Source organism: Primulina huaijiensis, chromosome 10 (assembly GCF_012295235.1).
Source record: "Primulina huaijiensis isolate GDHJ02 chromosome 10, ASM1229523v2, whole genome shotgun sequence".
Taxonomy (NCBI): Eukaryota; Viridiplantae; Streptophyta; class Magnoliopsida; order Lamiales; family Gesneriaceae; genus Primulina; species Primulina huaijiensis.
This window is the reverse complement of record NC_133315.1, coordinates 20871131-20888180: the sequence shown is the minus strand read 5'-3', so window position 1 is coordinate 20888180 and position 17050 is coordinate 20871131. Positions and strand designations below refer to the sequence as shown.

The 17050-nt window shown below is 36.6% G+C and overlaps 1 protein-coding gene across 1 annotated transcript; it reads right to left on the bottom strand.

The window, feature by feature from the left end:
• Nucleotides 1-11135: 11135 nt before the first annotated feature.
• Nucleotides 11136-16573, bottom strand: LOC140985997 (uncharacterized). The gene is made up of 10 exons (XM_073453923.1): nt 15946-16573; nt 15779-15862; nt 15502-15662; nt 15109-15249; nt 14806-14982; nt 12570-12910; nt 12145-12339; nt 11843-11989; nt 11557-11752; nt 11136-11471 (listed from the first exon to the last, which is right to left on the bottom strand). The coding sequence occupies exons 1-10, from the start codon at nt 16571-16573 to the stop codon at nt 11136-11138; spliced, it is 2406 nt and encodes an 801-aa protein (XP_073310024.1).
• Between the last annotated feature and the right edge of the window lie 477 nt (nt 16574-17050).

Here is a 17050-nt window from a genome sequence, read left to right as displayed (position 1 = left end):
TATATTTAGAAAAATTGAAGTTCTTCGGAAACATATTTAATATTAATTTTAATGTGTATAAGTAAAATATTGATTAAAAATTTAGTTAATAATTTTCCCAATAAAATCTTAACACACTTGTTTTTTATATCATAATAAAAAAAACAAAGGAACTTTATTTTAATTTCAATAAAAGGTAAAATAATAAAGTGGTGATTTAAAAAGTGATGGTAAAGTTGAGATTAAAAAATATATATAATGATAATTTGGGATAATTAATCTTTTTGAAAAAAGATGAGGTATTTCAACTTTTTTTTCAAAACAGCTTATAAACTGTCAAACAACTTATTTTGAAATTTTATAAGTTGTTTGCAACTTTTTTATCAAGAAAATTATTTAAAGCTTACAAGCTCTAAAAAACAACTATATCAAACAATCACTAAACTAAATAATTAAATTATATCGATAAGTGCAACTTTTGCACTAAATTTATCTTAGAAATTAATGTGAATTATGCTAATTTTTGGGCGGAATTTTGTGTTTGTGTTGTTTTTAGTGTCATCACAGGAATCGTGATGATATGTGCATAATGGGACTTTGCAGACACATAATGGGCGGAGCATAGGAGTATGAAGGATTAAAGATGAAAGAAGCAGGGTCTGCACACACCCGCATGACAAGAGCGCGTGGATAAGAGCGCTCGAGACAAAACTACACGCGCATACGCGCGCTGTTTGTGCGCAGCCACATGTGCAAGATCTCACGAAAACAGACACTGGAGCGAACCCGTGCGAGGAAGACGTGCACCCACGCGCGACAAGGTGTGCAGAAGCTGATTTGTGCGGACGTTGCAACTATAAAAGGGCCGCAGCCCTAGATTAGCAAGGATAAGAGAGTCATACACACGAAAAATCTGAGAGAACATGAGAGAAGAAGTTGGACGCCGAAGAACGAAGATCGAACACAATTGATTATATAATTGATATTCATCACTTGGGAAAGAGGATTGAAATTTAGTGTTCTTTCCATTTTTTTGGATGTTGCCTACTTGATAAAACACTAGCACACGTTTTTATGGGAGGAAGAGTTTCTTTTATCAGAAAAAGCCGCATCAAGGAGAAAGGAACCGGATTCAAGGCAACTTGTAGAATTCAGGATCTTTTGAGCAGCGTGTCTTCCTCTCTTTGACTACACTAGTATTTTTAGTTTAAGAATATTCATTTAATTTTTGTATTGCCAATTTTAGCATGAATTCTAGTATCTAAAATTTCTTTTTGTTGGAATTTAAGGAGATTCTACCGATCCATTGTTTGAATTAATTAAATATTCGACTTTTGCTTCTTTCTTGTTTATATTGTTGTTTTTCTTTGAATTATTAAAGTTTAGCTGACTTTGATAATATTTTATATTGCGAGTGAGCTCGAGAAAATAATTTGCAATAGAAACGAGTAATATATTTCGTGGATTTATAATTTGTATAGATATATGAAATTGAATACACGTTGATAGTCACAGTCCAATAGGTCGAAAGTTAGGAGATTCCATAGATCATACATGCAATTTACAGTTGATAAATAAACAATTAAAGAAATTTAGTTATTTCATTGTGTTGAATTAGTTTAACATAGCTTGAAAAAAAAGTTTAATTAATTAGGGAATCCTATCAAAGGGAATGAAAAATAGTCGATAGTAATCATAAAAAATAACGAGAGGTATGTGAACCGAAATTCCTAACAAATTTATTTCGTATTTGATTTTAATTATTCATTTTGTTTTGCGTATTTAACATTGTGACCACTTTGTTATTTAAACTCTAGTAGTTAACAAATCAATTCAAAATATCGTTTGCTAAAGAATATACAATTGAACAATAATATTCATGTAATACAGTCTCGGTGGAACGATATCCATATTTTTATACACTATACTATAGCACTTGCTATCATTTTGAGCTTGAAATTTTTCATAATTTTTTTCTGAAGATTTATAGTGCAAGAAAAGATCGATCAAATTTTTGTCGTCGATTTCGGGGACTGTTAATTCAATTTTGTTTTCAGTTTTTATTTCTATAGCATCATTTTAATTTTTTGATCTAATACCCTATCATTTTATATTTAAGATATCTCTTCCGGTGCATGCGAAGATCACTTGACTTGGAACTTGAGCAGATTGACCTTGAGATCAAAAGAACGTTCTACAGAAGAAGACAACAGCAGAGAATCAAAGACAGAATGAACATGAACGAGCATGAGGAGGAACATAATGAAGAGCGACGAGTGGAGGAGCCAAGGCGCATATCCATGATGGAGTATTCACAACCTTCTCCGGACGGAACACGCCCAAGCATAGTGAGACCGAATGTGCGGGCGAATCATGAGATGACTCTTGGGTTAGTAGTACAAACTTTTTGTTAAGGCCTGATTACTTCTAATCATATTATGATAGATGTTGCTGCCTGTGGAAATTTGTTGAGAAAGACTGCTGAAGTGTGATACGAGTTGCTAGAGGAAATGGCTGCTAGCAGTTACCATCCTTAATCAGATAGAAACAATCAAAGGAGAAGTGCAGCAATGCACCAGTTAACTGATTTTTCTGTTGTTACTGCAAAACTAGAAGCATTGAATAGAAAGATAGACAGTTTGAATGTGAGTGGTACTACGATGCACATTTAAGAGATATTCTGTGACAAATGTGGAGGTGAACATTTTGCGAAAGATTGTCAAGATCATGGAAATCTTTTCTACGGGCAAGATGAGGCACCAATGAATCATGTGTGGACTCAAAACCGTCCTAGGAACGACCTGTACTCAAACACATACAATCCTGGATGGAGGCAACACCCCAAATTCTCATGGGGCGGTCAAAACAATCAAAGTCGCCCACAAGGAGGCTAATGATATGGAAAAAAACCGATGTATAGGTCTGAGTCGAGAGAGGAAAAGTCTTTTTTGGAGTAGACGATGTCGAAATTTATCTCATCTACTGAAACTAGACTACAAAACTAGAATGCATCAATAAACGGACTGGAGAATCAAATAGGCCATTTGGCCAAGGTTATTGCGAGTAGATAACCGAAAACCTTGCCAAGCAAGAACGGAAACAAATCCAAAAGACCAATTGAAGGTCGTTGAACTGAGGAATGGAAAAGTGCTAGAACAAGAAAAGAACGATAAGATAAAGAAAAAGGAGGAACAAGTTGAAATTAAAATAGGTAATCCTGCTAACTCTTCACTTGCACTCACTGCACAGTTGAAAATTGTTATTCCTCTAGCTTTTCCTGCATCACTAAAAAATGCAAAGATTGATGCGCAATTCGATAAGTTTCTTGAAGTTTTTAAGAAATTTCATATTAGCTATGAGAAATTTTTAAAGGATATCTTAGCAAATAAGAGGAAATTAGAGGATCATGTTACTGTGAACTTAACTAAGAATTGCTCTGCATTGGTACAAAATAGGATCCCAATTAAGTTAAAAGATTCAGATAGTTTTTCTATTCCTTGCATGACTGGTGATATTGTGTTTCACAAAGCTCTTTGTGACCTTGGTGAAAGTATTAATCTGATGTCTTTTTCTGCGTTTAGGAAACTTGGTTAGGGATAGCCAAAGCCTACTAGGATGTCATTGCAACTAGCAGACAGATTTTTCAAGTACCCACGTGGAGTGATCGAAGATGTCCTTGTCAAAGTAGAGAAGTTTATTTTCCCTGTAGATTTTGTGGTGCTTGACATGGAAGACGACATGGAGATGCCCTTAATTTTAGGAAGGTCGTTTCTCGCAACGAGTAAGGTTCTCATTGACGTCAAAGAAAAGAAGTTGAAATTAAGAGTGGGAGAAGAAAAAAGTATCTTTAATTCTCTTAAACACACCTTACACACTAATGATTGCTTTAGAATTGATGTTGTTGATTCATTAGTTTGCAACTTTGTGTAGGACGCTGTGAAGGATCCACTTGAAGTCACACTCACGAGTAAGTAGCATGAGGAAGATCTAGACGAGACACAATATGAGATTGTGGCACACTTGAATGCCAACTCTCCATGGAAGAAACAAGTTAGGCTGAGACTAGAAGACTTGGGAGATCAACGAGACTTGGCCCCTTAGAAGTCAAGCATAGAGAAGCCACATGCCTTGAGCTCAAACCCCTACCTCCACGTCTGAAGTACGTATATTTAGGTGAGAATAAAAATTTTCTTGTTATTATTTCTTCTTCTTTGACAGATGTTATGGAGGGCAAATTGTTGGAAGTTCTCGAGGAGCACAAGAGTGTATTTTCTTGGAAGTTGACTGACATCAAGGGAATCAATCCATCGATTTGCATGCATAAAATTTTGATGGAGGAAAAGTATACGCCCTTGGTGCAACCTCGACGGAGAATAAATCTAAAGATGCAAGAGGTAGTGAGAGCCGAGACCATTAATGTTCTGGATGCAGGTATTATCTATCCTATCTCCGACAATGCATGGGTGAGTCTAAAAAATTGGTCTTTAAGGTTAGATGATGCTCTATGGGCATATCGAACTACATTTAAAACACCTATACGTACTACACCATATAAGTTACTATTTGGTAAGGGGTGCCATCTACCAGTTGAATTAGAGCATAAAGCTTAGTTGGCAACTAAAGCGCTAAACTTTGATTTTGCTTTTGCAGGTGAAAAGCGGTTGTTGGAACTGGACCAATTGGACAAATTCATAATTAGAGCCTACGATCATGCATTGACATACAAAGAACAAACTAAAAGGGCTCATGACAAGCACATCACGCCGAGAGAGTTCAATGTTGGCAAATCAGTTCTACTATATAACTCTAGGTTGTGGTTTTTTCCCGGCAAACTCAAGTCGAGATGGTGGGGACCATTTGTGATTGTCAAGGTGTTCCCATTAGGTGCCGTAACGTTGAAAAATGGAAAAGACGGGACCTTTACTATAAATGCCCAGAGGTAGAAGCATTACATATGTGGCACAGTTAAGCCACATATTAGAATCACCCGGTTCCAAAATAATCACACTGACAAGGGTTCACAGTCGACATCTAGACTATAAATTGAGAACTAATTTTCATTTTCCTTTTTCATTTTCAACTATTTCCTATTCTTTTTGCATTTTGTTTCTCATAGTGCATTTAGTATCATTTTTTTTGAGTTTATGGTACAGTCTAGCGCAATGGGGACATCGCATGTCGTTAGCATAGGGGTGTGGGTAGTCGTTTGTTAAATTTTATTTGTGAGAATTATTTAATGTGTTTAATTTAATATTTGCATTGTCATCTATGTGTTTCAAATGAGAAATATCTTGTGGTGCTAGATATAGAATTGAAAGCCAAGGAAGATATTGAATTGATACCATACACTACTTTTTGTTGGTATCACAGCGTTAATTTCGCACATACCTAGTGTTGATGCATGAAAATTTTGATTGAAAGATAAATATATTTTGCACAGGTGTTGGTCGTAGAGGATTGCATGACATAGTGAAAGTTCATATTGTTTGTGGGGAATTTGAGATTCATTATGTTTGGATTGAACTTGAACATGTTCCTTGACACGAACACTTACCAACAGCACGAGGACGAGTTTCTTCAACTCCTTGTTTGTTGTCACGTATACATCAAGCCTTACAATTGCACCCCTTAGATATAATTGAAACCATATATTTATTTCCACACCTCTTATTCATATCTAAGGAAGTACACAATAAAAACAAATGAATTTTGTTTCTCTTGTGAAAAGAACAAAGTTCTTGCAAAAAGAACCTTGGATAAAAAAAAGATGAAAGATGTGTGGGAGCCAAATAAAGATATGAAATTATATTCCTAGGCTAAAAAAATGAGGATGTATGGAGTTGAAGAGAATCAGATGCAAAATATGAATGTGCGTGAATTGATTTATCATTGTACTCCTATCTTTTTACCTATTTCATCTTCTCTAAGGTAACCTTGACTCAAGTTTTGATAGGTGCCTGACAATTCCAAACCATCTGTTTTGTGAGTCGGTAATTAGTAAAGAGGGACGTGAGAGAGGGACATTTTATACCAACAAGTTGATTAAAGTCTCTTGCAGCTTTGGCAATTGAACTGTTGAAATGCATGAGTCTCGAACCTATATTGCACACACACACGTTTAAAATTCATGAAAGATTATAGTGTGTAAACTTCTCGGTGATGTAGGAAAACTATCGTTGTGCGTTGATTGATGAAGAATATGTTGGATATTCGCTGAGGCAAAACAAAACCATGAACGCACCGTTGAAATGCTTCTTGTGTTGTTATGTTTTGTAACATATTTGGGGAGGTTGATAGGTGTCATTTTTGCGTGTTTTTATTATGTCATTTCGTCACATTCATGCATGTATTATGAGATTTCGTGTATATTTAGTTATTTTTATTATATGTTAGGCATGAGCATTGTTTTTCATGTGTTTGGGTTGATTTGGTGGTGATATGAGCAAGAAAGATGGACTAAATTCGAGAAAGGCATGCTAGAGCAGATGAAAATGTCTGCCCTAACATGCACATGAAGGAGATTTAACAAGAAAGCCGAGACAACACGCTGGGGCGGAGGTTTCTACCCGCCCCAGTGCGCCCGAGAAAAAAATACGATACAGGCGCGTTGGAGCGGAGGTTTTTTCCCACCCTATCATGTATGTGAAGAGAACAAGAAGAGTTTGCGAGGTAGGCATGCTAGGGCAGAGATTTTTGCCCGCACTAGCACTGTCGAGAAAAATTTTGTGCGACACAAGTACGCTGGACGGGAAATTCAGGAAAAAATTTGTCATCGATTTCTTTCCATTTTTTTATGTTGCCTACTTGATAAAACCCTAGCACATGTTTTATGGGAGGAGGAATTTTTCAATCAGAATAAGGGCAGCCGTACGCATAGAGAAAGGAACCGGATTCAAGGCAACTAGTAGAATTCAGGATCTTTTGAGGAGCGTGTCTTCCTCTCTTTGACTACACTAGTATTTTTAGTTTAAGAACATTCATTTAATTGTTGTATTGCTTATTTCTGCATGAATTCTAGTAGCTAAACTTTCTTTTTATTGGGATTTAAGGATATTCTACCCCGATCCATTGTTTGAATTAATTAAATACTCGATTTTTGCTTCATTCTTGATTATATTGTTTTTTTTTTTGAATTATTAAAGTTTAGCTAACTTTGATAATATTTTATATTGCGAGTAAGCTCGAGAGAATAATTTGCAATAGAAACGAGTAATATAAGTCGTAGATTTACAATTTGTATAGACATATGAAATTGAATACACGTTGATACTCTGAGTCCAATAGGTAGAAAGTTAGGGGATTCCATAGATCGTGCATGCAATTCACCGTTGATAAATAATTAAAGACATTTAGTTATTTTACTGTGTTAAATTAGTTTAATATAGCTTGAAAAAAATGTTAATTAATTAGGGAATCATGTCAAAAGGAATAAAAAATGGTCGAGAGTAATTATAAAAAATAACGAGGGATAGGTGAACCGAAATTCCTAACAAATTTACTTCGTATTTGATTTTAATTATTCATTTAGTTTTGCGTATTTAACCTTGGGACCACTTTGTTTTTTTTTTTTGATAAGAAACAAATTTTATTAATTTAGGAATTAGTTACATCATATGTGCGGATGAGTAATCCGCTACAATCTTACAATACAGTTTTAGAATAAACCTGTTTAATCGCAACAAAACACAAAACTTAAGACCATACTAATTTCCAATCCCTACACATATCGGAGACACTTAGATGATAATATTGAAGAATATTGACAGTCCAAGTGGCGACCCTCAATTTAACTCTCTCCCACACTTGATCAATTGACTCCGAAACATCTTCAAATATCCTCTTGTTCCTTTCCAACCAAATTGTCCACAATATGCCATGAATGATAATAAACCAAAACTCTCTGAATTTTCTCTCAAACGGATACCACGAGTTTTCATGAAATAAATCTTATGCTGCAAGTAAAGCTCGATCAATCAACATGGTTAAGCTGAACAGTTCGGGGGAGCAGCTAGCATCTTCATTTGTGGACATTATTGGAGATTGTGGATACGGTAAAGATTAATAATGTTTTTGATGATATTATTATAATGTGGTTGTTTCTGTTTTCTCTCATGGGCCAAGTGAGGGGTTGGCTTCAATCGCTACCACTGGGAAGCATCACCACGTGGCAAGACTTGGCAACAAAATTTCTTGCAAAATATTTTCCGCCTACCAGATCCTCTCAGTTGAAGATTGAGATCAGCACCTTCCGACAGAACGAATTTGAGCAGCTTTATGAAGTCTGGGAGCGTTATAAAGAACTACTTAGAATATGCCCAAAGCATAGCTTCAAAGATTGGGTGCAAATCAAGTTGTTTTATATTGGTTGGAATGGCCAAACAAGAACAATTGTTGATGCAGTCGCTGGTAGTACGATTTTTGCTAAATCTCCTGACCAAGCGTACGACCTACTTGAACAGATGACCATCAATAGCTATCAGTGGCCTAGTGATAGATCTAGAGCTAAGAAGACGACTGGATTATACGCTATGGATCTTATCACCATGATCACTGCCCAAGTATCTACTCTAACCAAACAGATCGCAGCCATGAACAAAGGAGGCTAGTCTACGTCTGAAGTAGCGACTGTGGCCATAGAAGAAGAGCTTAGCGTGGAAGAAGTACAATACATTACCAAAAATTGCGGGTATAGAGGATATTGAGGCAATCATGTCCCTAATCAATATCATCCTAGTTTGCGTAGCCATGAAAATTTTTTATGCAAATAAGAAGAATGCATTGAATCCTTCTCCGGGGTTCAATAATCAAAAAGGCGAAGGGAAACCCTCCTTGGAAGATTTGGTTGGTACATTTGTAGCTGAATGAAGCAAAAGGATAGGAAAAACCGAATCTCGTCTTGACAACATTGAGACACATATGGGAAACATGAAACCACAATGAAGTCACTGGAGACACAGATAGAGTAGCTTGCAAACTCTTTAAAAGATAATAGTAGGGTCCAATTTCCAAGTTATACAGAAGTGAACCCCATGGTGCAGTGCAAAGCTGTCATATTGAGAAGCGGCAAGGAAATTGGAGCTGTGGTTCCAAAGGAGATAGATGATGTAGACGAGAAAATAGTAGATGAAGTAGTGGATGAGGGTCAAGGAAAGGTAAAGGCGATGGATAATGATAAAAAAAAGTGAACCTAACCAGCAGCCTTTACCAAACCAATTTATTGCCTCCAAAGAGGTTCAAAAAGAAGGTTTTAGATGATCAGTTTACGAAGTTCCTTGAAATATTCAAGAAAATCCACATTAACATCTCATTCGTCATTGCATTGGAGAAAATTTCCAACTATGCTAAATTTATCAAGGATGTAATATCAAAAAAGAGGAAATTTCAAGAGTTTGAAACAGTGAAGCTGCAGAAGATTGCAGTGCAATTCTCCAAAAGAAGCTACCATAGAAATTGAACGATCCAAGGAGTTTCACTATTCCTGGTGTGATTGGTGGCTCTCTTGTAAATATAGCTTTATGTGATTCAGGAGCAACTGAAGCCCACCACCATCACTCTACAGTTGGTAGACAGGTCTCTAATGTATCCACGAGGAACAATTGAGGATGTGCTGATGAAGGTGAACAAATTTATCTTCCCAGCTGATTTCGTTACATTAGACATAGAGGAATATCATGATGCCTCTTGAGTTTTGGGAGACCGTTCTTGGCCACTGGAAAAGCATTGACCGACGTGAACAAAGGAGAGCTCAAATTGAGAGTTGGTGGCGAAGGAGTGGTTTTCAACATCTACAACGCCATCAGAGGAACTCACGAGGTAAATACGTGTAATAATATCGATATCATTGATTCGTGTGTATCTCATATTGGTGTAGAGACGAAAGTTGAAGATTCCTTCGAGAGATGTCTGGTGAATGTGACATCGAGTATTATAATGATGATTGGGACTTTAGAGAGCAACTACTCACTCTCAATCTTTTGCTGAAAGAAAAGGTGGTTAACACTCATCCGAAGGATCTACAGAAGGATGCATATAATGAGGTACCGCAGGTCACTCACAAACTCAATGATTTGTTTGGACACTTATGCTATGTATTTTTAGATGAAAAAGGTATTTACCCAATAATCATCTCATCTTCTCTTTCTATGCACAAAAAAGAAAAATGGATGAAAGTGTTGTGAGAATTTAAAACTGCATGAGATGGTCTATTTTTGATATTAAGATAATTAGTCCCACTATATACATGCATAAGATTTTGATGGAAGAATCATACACTCCTTATGTTGATCATAAAAAGAGGCTGAACCCTACTATAAAAGAAGTAGTGAAAGCTGAAGTATTGAAATTGTTGAACGTTGATGTGATATATGTCATTTCTGATAGTAGTTGGGTTTTTCACCTATGCAAGTAGTGCCTAAGAAAGAAGGGATGACAATGATAAAGAACAAAAATAATGAGTTAATTTCCACTCGTACTGTCACTGGTTGGCGTGTATGTATAGACTACAGGAAGTTAAATAAGGCCAATCGTAAATATCACTTTTCACTCCCTTTTATTGATCAAATGCTTGATAGACATGCATGATATCATCATTATTGTTTTTTAGATGGTTATTCATGATATAATCATAAAACAATTGCACCGGAGGATCAAGAGATGACTACTTTCACTTGTCCTTACGACACCTTCGCCTTTTGGAGGATGACTTTTGGGCTTTGCAATGCGCCTGCTACATTCCAGAGGTCCATGATGGACATCTTTGCTGATATGGTGTAAGAAATTATGGAAGTTTTCATGGATGATTTTTTGGTATTTGGCTATATCATTGTTTGATATAGCAAAATTAGTGGCTATTGAAAAGCTTCCACCACCGAAGAATGTAAAGGGAATGACAAGTTTTATGGAACATGTCGGGTTTTATCATAGATTTATAAAGTATTTTTCTATAATTACGAAGTCCTTGTGCAATTAACTAGAAAAAGATTCAACCTATATATTTTTATGATGATTCCTTGCAGGATTTTTACAAGATCAAGGATGCACTGATTTCTGCACATATTATGGCAGTACTTTTTTTTAAAAAAAATCAAAAACAAAAAGGATGGATTGCCTCCCATTCAGCGCTTGGTTTAATGTCGTCAGCCTGACTCTGATCTTCTTTAAGTAGACTCGGCCAGTGGGACATTGTCCATGTTTTGCACCTCGTTTCCAAAATAATGTTTCACTCGCTGACCACTCACCTTAAATGTTCTGCCATCATTACATTTGAGCTCGATTGCTCCATATAGGTGCACTGACACTACTGTAAACAGTCCTGACCATCTCGATTTTAACTTTCCTGGGAACAGTATGATACGAGAATTAAAAAGCAATACCTGTTGTCCTGGTTCAAATTCCCTTTGCACAATGGTCTTGTCATGCCATTTCTTGGTTTGCTCTCTATAGATCTTGGCATTTACATTTGCTTCATTGCGAAATTCATCCATCTCATTCAACTGCAGTTTTTTGATATCGCTAGAAGCTTTCAAATTATGCTTTGTGCTCCAATTCTAGCAGTAAATGACAAGCTTTACCAAAAACCAGCCTATAGGGAGACATCCCAATAGGAGTTTTGAATGCAGTCCGATAAGACCACAACGTATCATCCAACTTAATGGCCCAATCCTTCCAGTTTGTGTTGACAGTCTTTTCCAGTATTTGTTTAACTTCTCGGTTGGATATTTCAGCTTGTCCATTCGACTGAGGATGATATGCTAGTGCCACTTTGTGCTTCACACTGTATTTAACCAAAACTTAGTTGAAAATTTTATTGCAAAAATACGTACCTTCGTCACTTATGATGGCCCTCGGTGTTCCAAATTGGAACCTGGTGAAGATGTTCTTATGGACGAATTTAGCTTCAACACAAGCGTCATTAGTACTGGTGGCGATTGCTTCCACCCATTTCGAAACATAGTCCACAGCTAATAAAATATAAGAATGACCAAAAGAATGGAGAAAGGTCACATGAAATCTATGCCCCAGACGACAAAAAGTTTCACTTTCAAAATATTTGTCAGTAGTAATTCGTGACGCCTAGAGATGTTTCCTAACCTCTTGCACATATCACATGATTTCACTAAGGTATAGCTATCTTTAAACAAGCTAGGCCAATAAAAACCAGATTACAATACCTTTGCTGCCATTCTTGTCGCTCCAAAATGTCCATCATATGGTGAAGAATGACATTGCTCCAGAATTTGATGTGCTTCGACACCATCCACGCATCTCCTAATAACTTGGTCAGCACACCTTTTGTACACAAATGGATCATCCCACGAGAAGAACTTGATATCATGGAAAAACTTCTTTTTCTGATGATGGCTTACATATGGAGGAAGGGTATCACAAGACAAAAAATTCGCAATATCAGCAAACCAATGAAGTACAGAGTTTACCTCGAAGAGTTGTTCATCCGGAAATGTTTCCTGTATAGCTCCCTCTTCTCTCTTCTCCTCCAACTCCAGTCTTGACAAGTGGTCTGCCACTTGATTCTCACTCTTCTTCTTTTATCTTTGACCTCGAAGTCAAATTCTTGCAGCAACAAAATTCACCTTATCAAGCGTGGTTTTGCATCTTTCTTGGCAAATAGGTAGCGAATAGCTGTATGATCAGTAAAAACAACTACCTTTGTGCCTATCAAATAGGGCTTGAATTTTTCAAAGGCAAATACTAGCGCAAGCATCTCTTTTTCAGTCGTAGTGTAATTTTGTTGTGCAGCATCCATGGTGCGACTTGCGTAGTAAATTGCCCTAAACACCTTTTCTCTTCTTTGGCCCAAGACAGCGCCAACTGCATAATCACTCGCATCACACATTAACTCAAAAGGCTCCTTCCGGTCCGGCACTATCATAATTGGTGATGTCACCAATGTTTTCTTGATCTTCTCGAATGCCTACAGACAATCATCATCAAAGATAAAAGTAGACTCTTTTTCAAGCAAATTACATAGGGGTTTAGTGATCTTAGAGAAATCTTTAATAAATTTTCGATAAAACCCCGCATGTCCTAGAAAGCTCCTTATCCTTTGATGTTCCTTGGTGGAGAGAGTTTTTCAATTGCAACAACTTTGGCTTTGTCTATCTCTACTCCCTTAGAAGACACTTTATGCCCAAGAACAATGCCCTCTAGGACCATAAAATGACATTTTTCCCAATTAAGAACTAGGTTTTTTTCTTGACATCTCTGAAAAACAAGGGATCGGTTATGTAAACTATGATCAACGAAGAGCCAAATATCGAGAAGTTGTCCATGAAGACTACCATTATTTCCTCCACCATGTCTGCTGTTGGAACATTTCATGTTCGCAATCTTGATTTGGATGATTAACAAAACTTGTTATTTTGTTTTTAATATATTTACTTAAGTGTGCAGAAACTGGAATCAGTTATCAAGTCAAAACTAAGCTACCAAGACGCAAAATGAAAGCGGCAACTGATTGTCCAAACTGAATCAGTTACAACTGATGTATCAAAGACCAGTTCAACTGATTGTCCAGCTAACAGACAGTTCAGCAGAAGATCTTCAGAAGTCCGTCCAGCTAATGAAGAGCTCAACTGATAAAGAGTCCAGCTGACCAGTAACTGAAGCAGTAAAATCAGTTTAACTGACGAGCCAACTGATTTCACCAAACCAGATCAAGATCAATTCAACTGACCAGTTCAGAACGTCATTTAGGAATCAATCAGTTTGCAGAACACGACAAGGTTATTCAATGGAATCCAGCTATGCGCATTAAGGAAAAGCTATTGTCCAGTCAAAGGACAATAATGGACGTTGAATCAAAGCTTAAAGCCAAAATGTTTCAGAATGATTGTCGGAAAGTACAGTCATATTTCAAGGAACAAATTCAAAATGCAACGAACATATGTGATGAGTCTTGGTGTACGATCATACATTGTCACTATAAATACAAGATCAAGACCATCAACAAATCAATCAAGAAGTGTAGAAATACACATGTGTGCGGAAAAATAAGAGAAAAGAAAAAGGACACGCTGAACTCATATCAGCTTACAGAAACAATCAGCCCAGAATTGAGAGAACACCTCAAAGTGTTATCAGCTTATTTTAGGAGCATTTTTCTCTCAGTGTGTGAGAACGCTTTCGTGTTGTATTCATATCAGTTCTCACACACACGCACACACAATCACTAACTGCTCACATATACAGAGAGTTAAGCTTATTGAATAGTTGAGTGAGTCTTGTACAAAGACATTAAACTTGTGTTTGTAGTCTTTGACACATAGACTTTAAACAAGTGTTGGTTGGAAGGTGTTGACTTCAGTCTTGAATAGGAGTTCAGTTATGCAGTAGGGTAAGTCCTAAGCTTAGTGGGTTTGTACAAAGCTTTGTACAAATCAAAGTCTTCTAGTAGATCCTACCCAAGATGGTAGAAGGGGTGACGTAGGAGCAGTTGAAGTCTCCGAACATCCATAAACATATATTATGTACTTAACTGCTTAAATTTTGTTCTAAAATTGATTTGATCAGTTCGAACAATTATCAGTTCAGTTCTCACCATAACTGAACTGATATATGGAAGAACTGATTCTCTTTATTTCAGTTATTCAGTTTACACAAGTTAAATTACTTTCAAATTAATCAGCTTTCTTAATGAAGGATTACTTCGAGTATTTTCTGCTTGGTTTAACACCAAACTCGATTTATTTCATCGGTGTTTACATTCTCAGAACACGAGCTATTGAAGCTCATGGAGAATTTTGTGTTTGAAGCACCTTCGCAGGTGCCCGAACCGATCCTTCATCTGCAAATATGGCCATCATGCACCTCTAGAATGTAGCAGGTACATTGCATAGCCCAAAAAACATCTTCTTGAAAGCGAACGGGCCATAGGGACACGTGAAGTGTCTTCTCCTGATCCTCTGGCGCTATAGCAATTTGGTTATAACCTGAATAACCATCTATATAGCAATAATGACAATAACCAGCAAGTCTATCAAGCATCTGATCAATAAAAGACAATGGAAAATGGTCTTTACGTGTGGCATTGTTCAACTTCTTATAGTCAATACATACTCGCCAGCCAGTTACAGTACGAGTAGATATTAGTTCATCATTTTTATTGCTTACCACATTTATTCCACCCTTTTTAGGTACAACTTGCACAGGAAACGCCCAACTACTGTCAGAAATAACATAAATCACACCAGCATTCAACAATTTCAACACCTCATTTTTTACAACTTCTTTCATTGCTGGATTCAACCTCCTCTGATGATCAACATAAAGAGTATATGACTCCTCCATCAAAATTTTATGCATGCATATAGTGGGCTAATTCTCTTAATATCAGAAATCGACAATCCTAATGCAGTTTTAAATTTCCTTGATACTCTCAAAAATTTATCTTTTTCATCACAAGTAAGGGAAAGAGATGATTATCGGATATGTCGACCTCTCACCTAAGAATGCATAGCAAAGATGGCTTGGCAGTTCCTTCAAATCAGAGGAAGATGGTATTACCTCAGTTTTCTCATCTACATTCAACTCCTCACACGGTGCATCTTTTTTCCTTTCTTTCTGCAATCCTTCAAGAGCCAAAAGTTGCTCTTTCACTCCCCAATCATCTTCATCATCAGTTCCAGCAGTACCAATCAAACAACTCTCCAAAGGATCGCTAGTTTCTGCACAAGAGTCTATAACATTATGCTTTTACAAGTACTTACCTCATTTGACCCCTTCATGACATGATAGATATTAAAAATGACTGCTTCTCAACCAACTCTCAAGGTGAGTTCACCCTTATGCACATATATCAATGTCTTTCCAGTCGCCAGGAAAGTTCTCCCAAAGATTAATGGGGCATCATGATCTTCTTCCATATCTAAAATAAAAAAATCAGTAGGGAAAAAAGTTTATCCACTTTTACCAGTACATCCTCAAAGATCCAACGTGGATACGTGAGACTTCTGTCTGCAAGCTGCAAGGTGATAGTGGTTGGTTTAACCTCTGCAAGCTCCAATTCTCTATAAATAGAAAATGACATTAGATTAATACTTGTTCCTAAATCACATAAAGCTCTACTACATTGAGAACCACCAATAAAGCAAAGAATAGTAAAACTCCATGGATTTTTTAATTTCTGTGGTAGAATATTTTGCATAATGACGCTACACTCCTCAATAAGCTTCACGGTCTCATACTCCTGCAGCTTTCTCTTCTTAGATATCACATCTTTAATGAACTTAGCATAGTTTGTCATTTGCTCCAAAGTATCAGCAAACAGTATGTTGATGTGAAGCTTCTTGAAAATCTCTAAGAATTTTGTAAACTGATCATCCAAATTTTTCTTCTTGAACCTCTTAGGGTATGGAAGGGTAGGCTTCAATATAGGATTCCATTCAACTTCAACTTCAGTCTTGGACCTCTCACTTTTCTTCTCCTTTCTACCCTCAGACTCACCCTCTTCAACTGTCTTCTCACTTTCCATTTTCTCTTTGGGACTTTGAACCTCCAATTTTTTTCCACTCCTCAAAGTGACTGCCTTGCATTGCTCTTTTGGATTAACTTCAGTGTTACTAGTAAATTGACCCATGTTCTAATCTCTCAATGCGTTAGCTAGCTGTCCGATTTGCGGCTCCAAAGATTTCATCGTGGCACACATATTTCCTATGTGAATCTCCATATTGTCAAGACGAGACTCAGTCCTAGCCATCCTTTTGCCAGATTCAGCAACAAATGTACCTACCATATCCTCAAATGATGGCTTCCCTTCCCTTTGATGTATTGAACCCCAGTGGAGGATTCAACACATTTTTATTATTTGTATATGAAAAATTCTCGTGATTTCTAAAACCAAGATGATAAGTATTAGGGGGAGGGTTACATCAAAGTTAACCATTGATTTCCTGCAAGTAGTCGATTTTTAGTTTTATAAAAAAATTAAAATAATAATAATAATAATAATAATAATAATAATAATAATAATAATAATAATAATAATTAATTTCTATAGTGTCAAGTTTTGGAAATCAGGTACAGTCTGTCGATGATTAGAAAATGTATGAAACAA

Coding starts and splice junctions, on each gene's coding strand:
- LOC140985997 (XM_073453923.1), bottom strand. CDS start 16,573: ATGGGTCAATTTACTAGTAACACTGAAGTTAATCCAAAAGAGCAATGC. Junction 15,250..15,501: donor ATGTAGATGAGAAAACTGAG/GTAATACCATCT, acceptor GTTGATCATCAG/AGGAGGTTGAATCCAGCAAT. Junction 14,983..15,108: donor AAAAGGGTGGAATAAATGTG/GTAAGCAATAAA, acceptor TTTATTGATCAG/ATGCTTGATAGACTTGCTGG.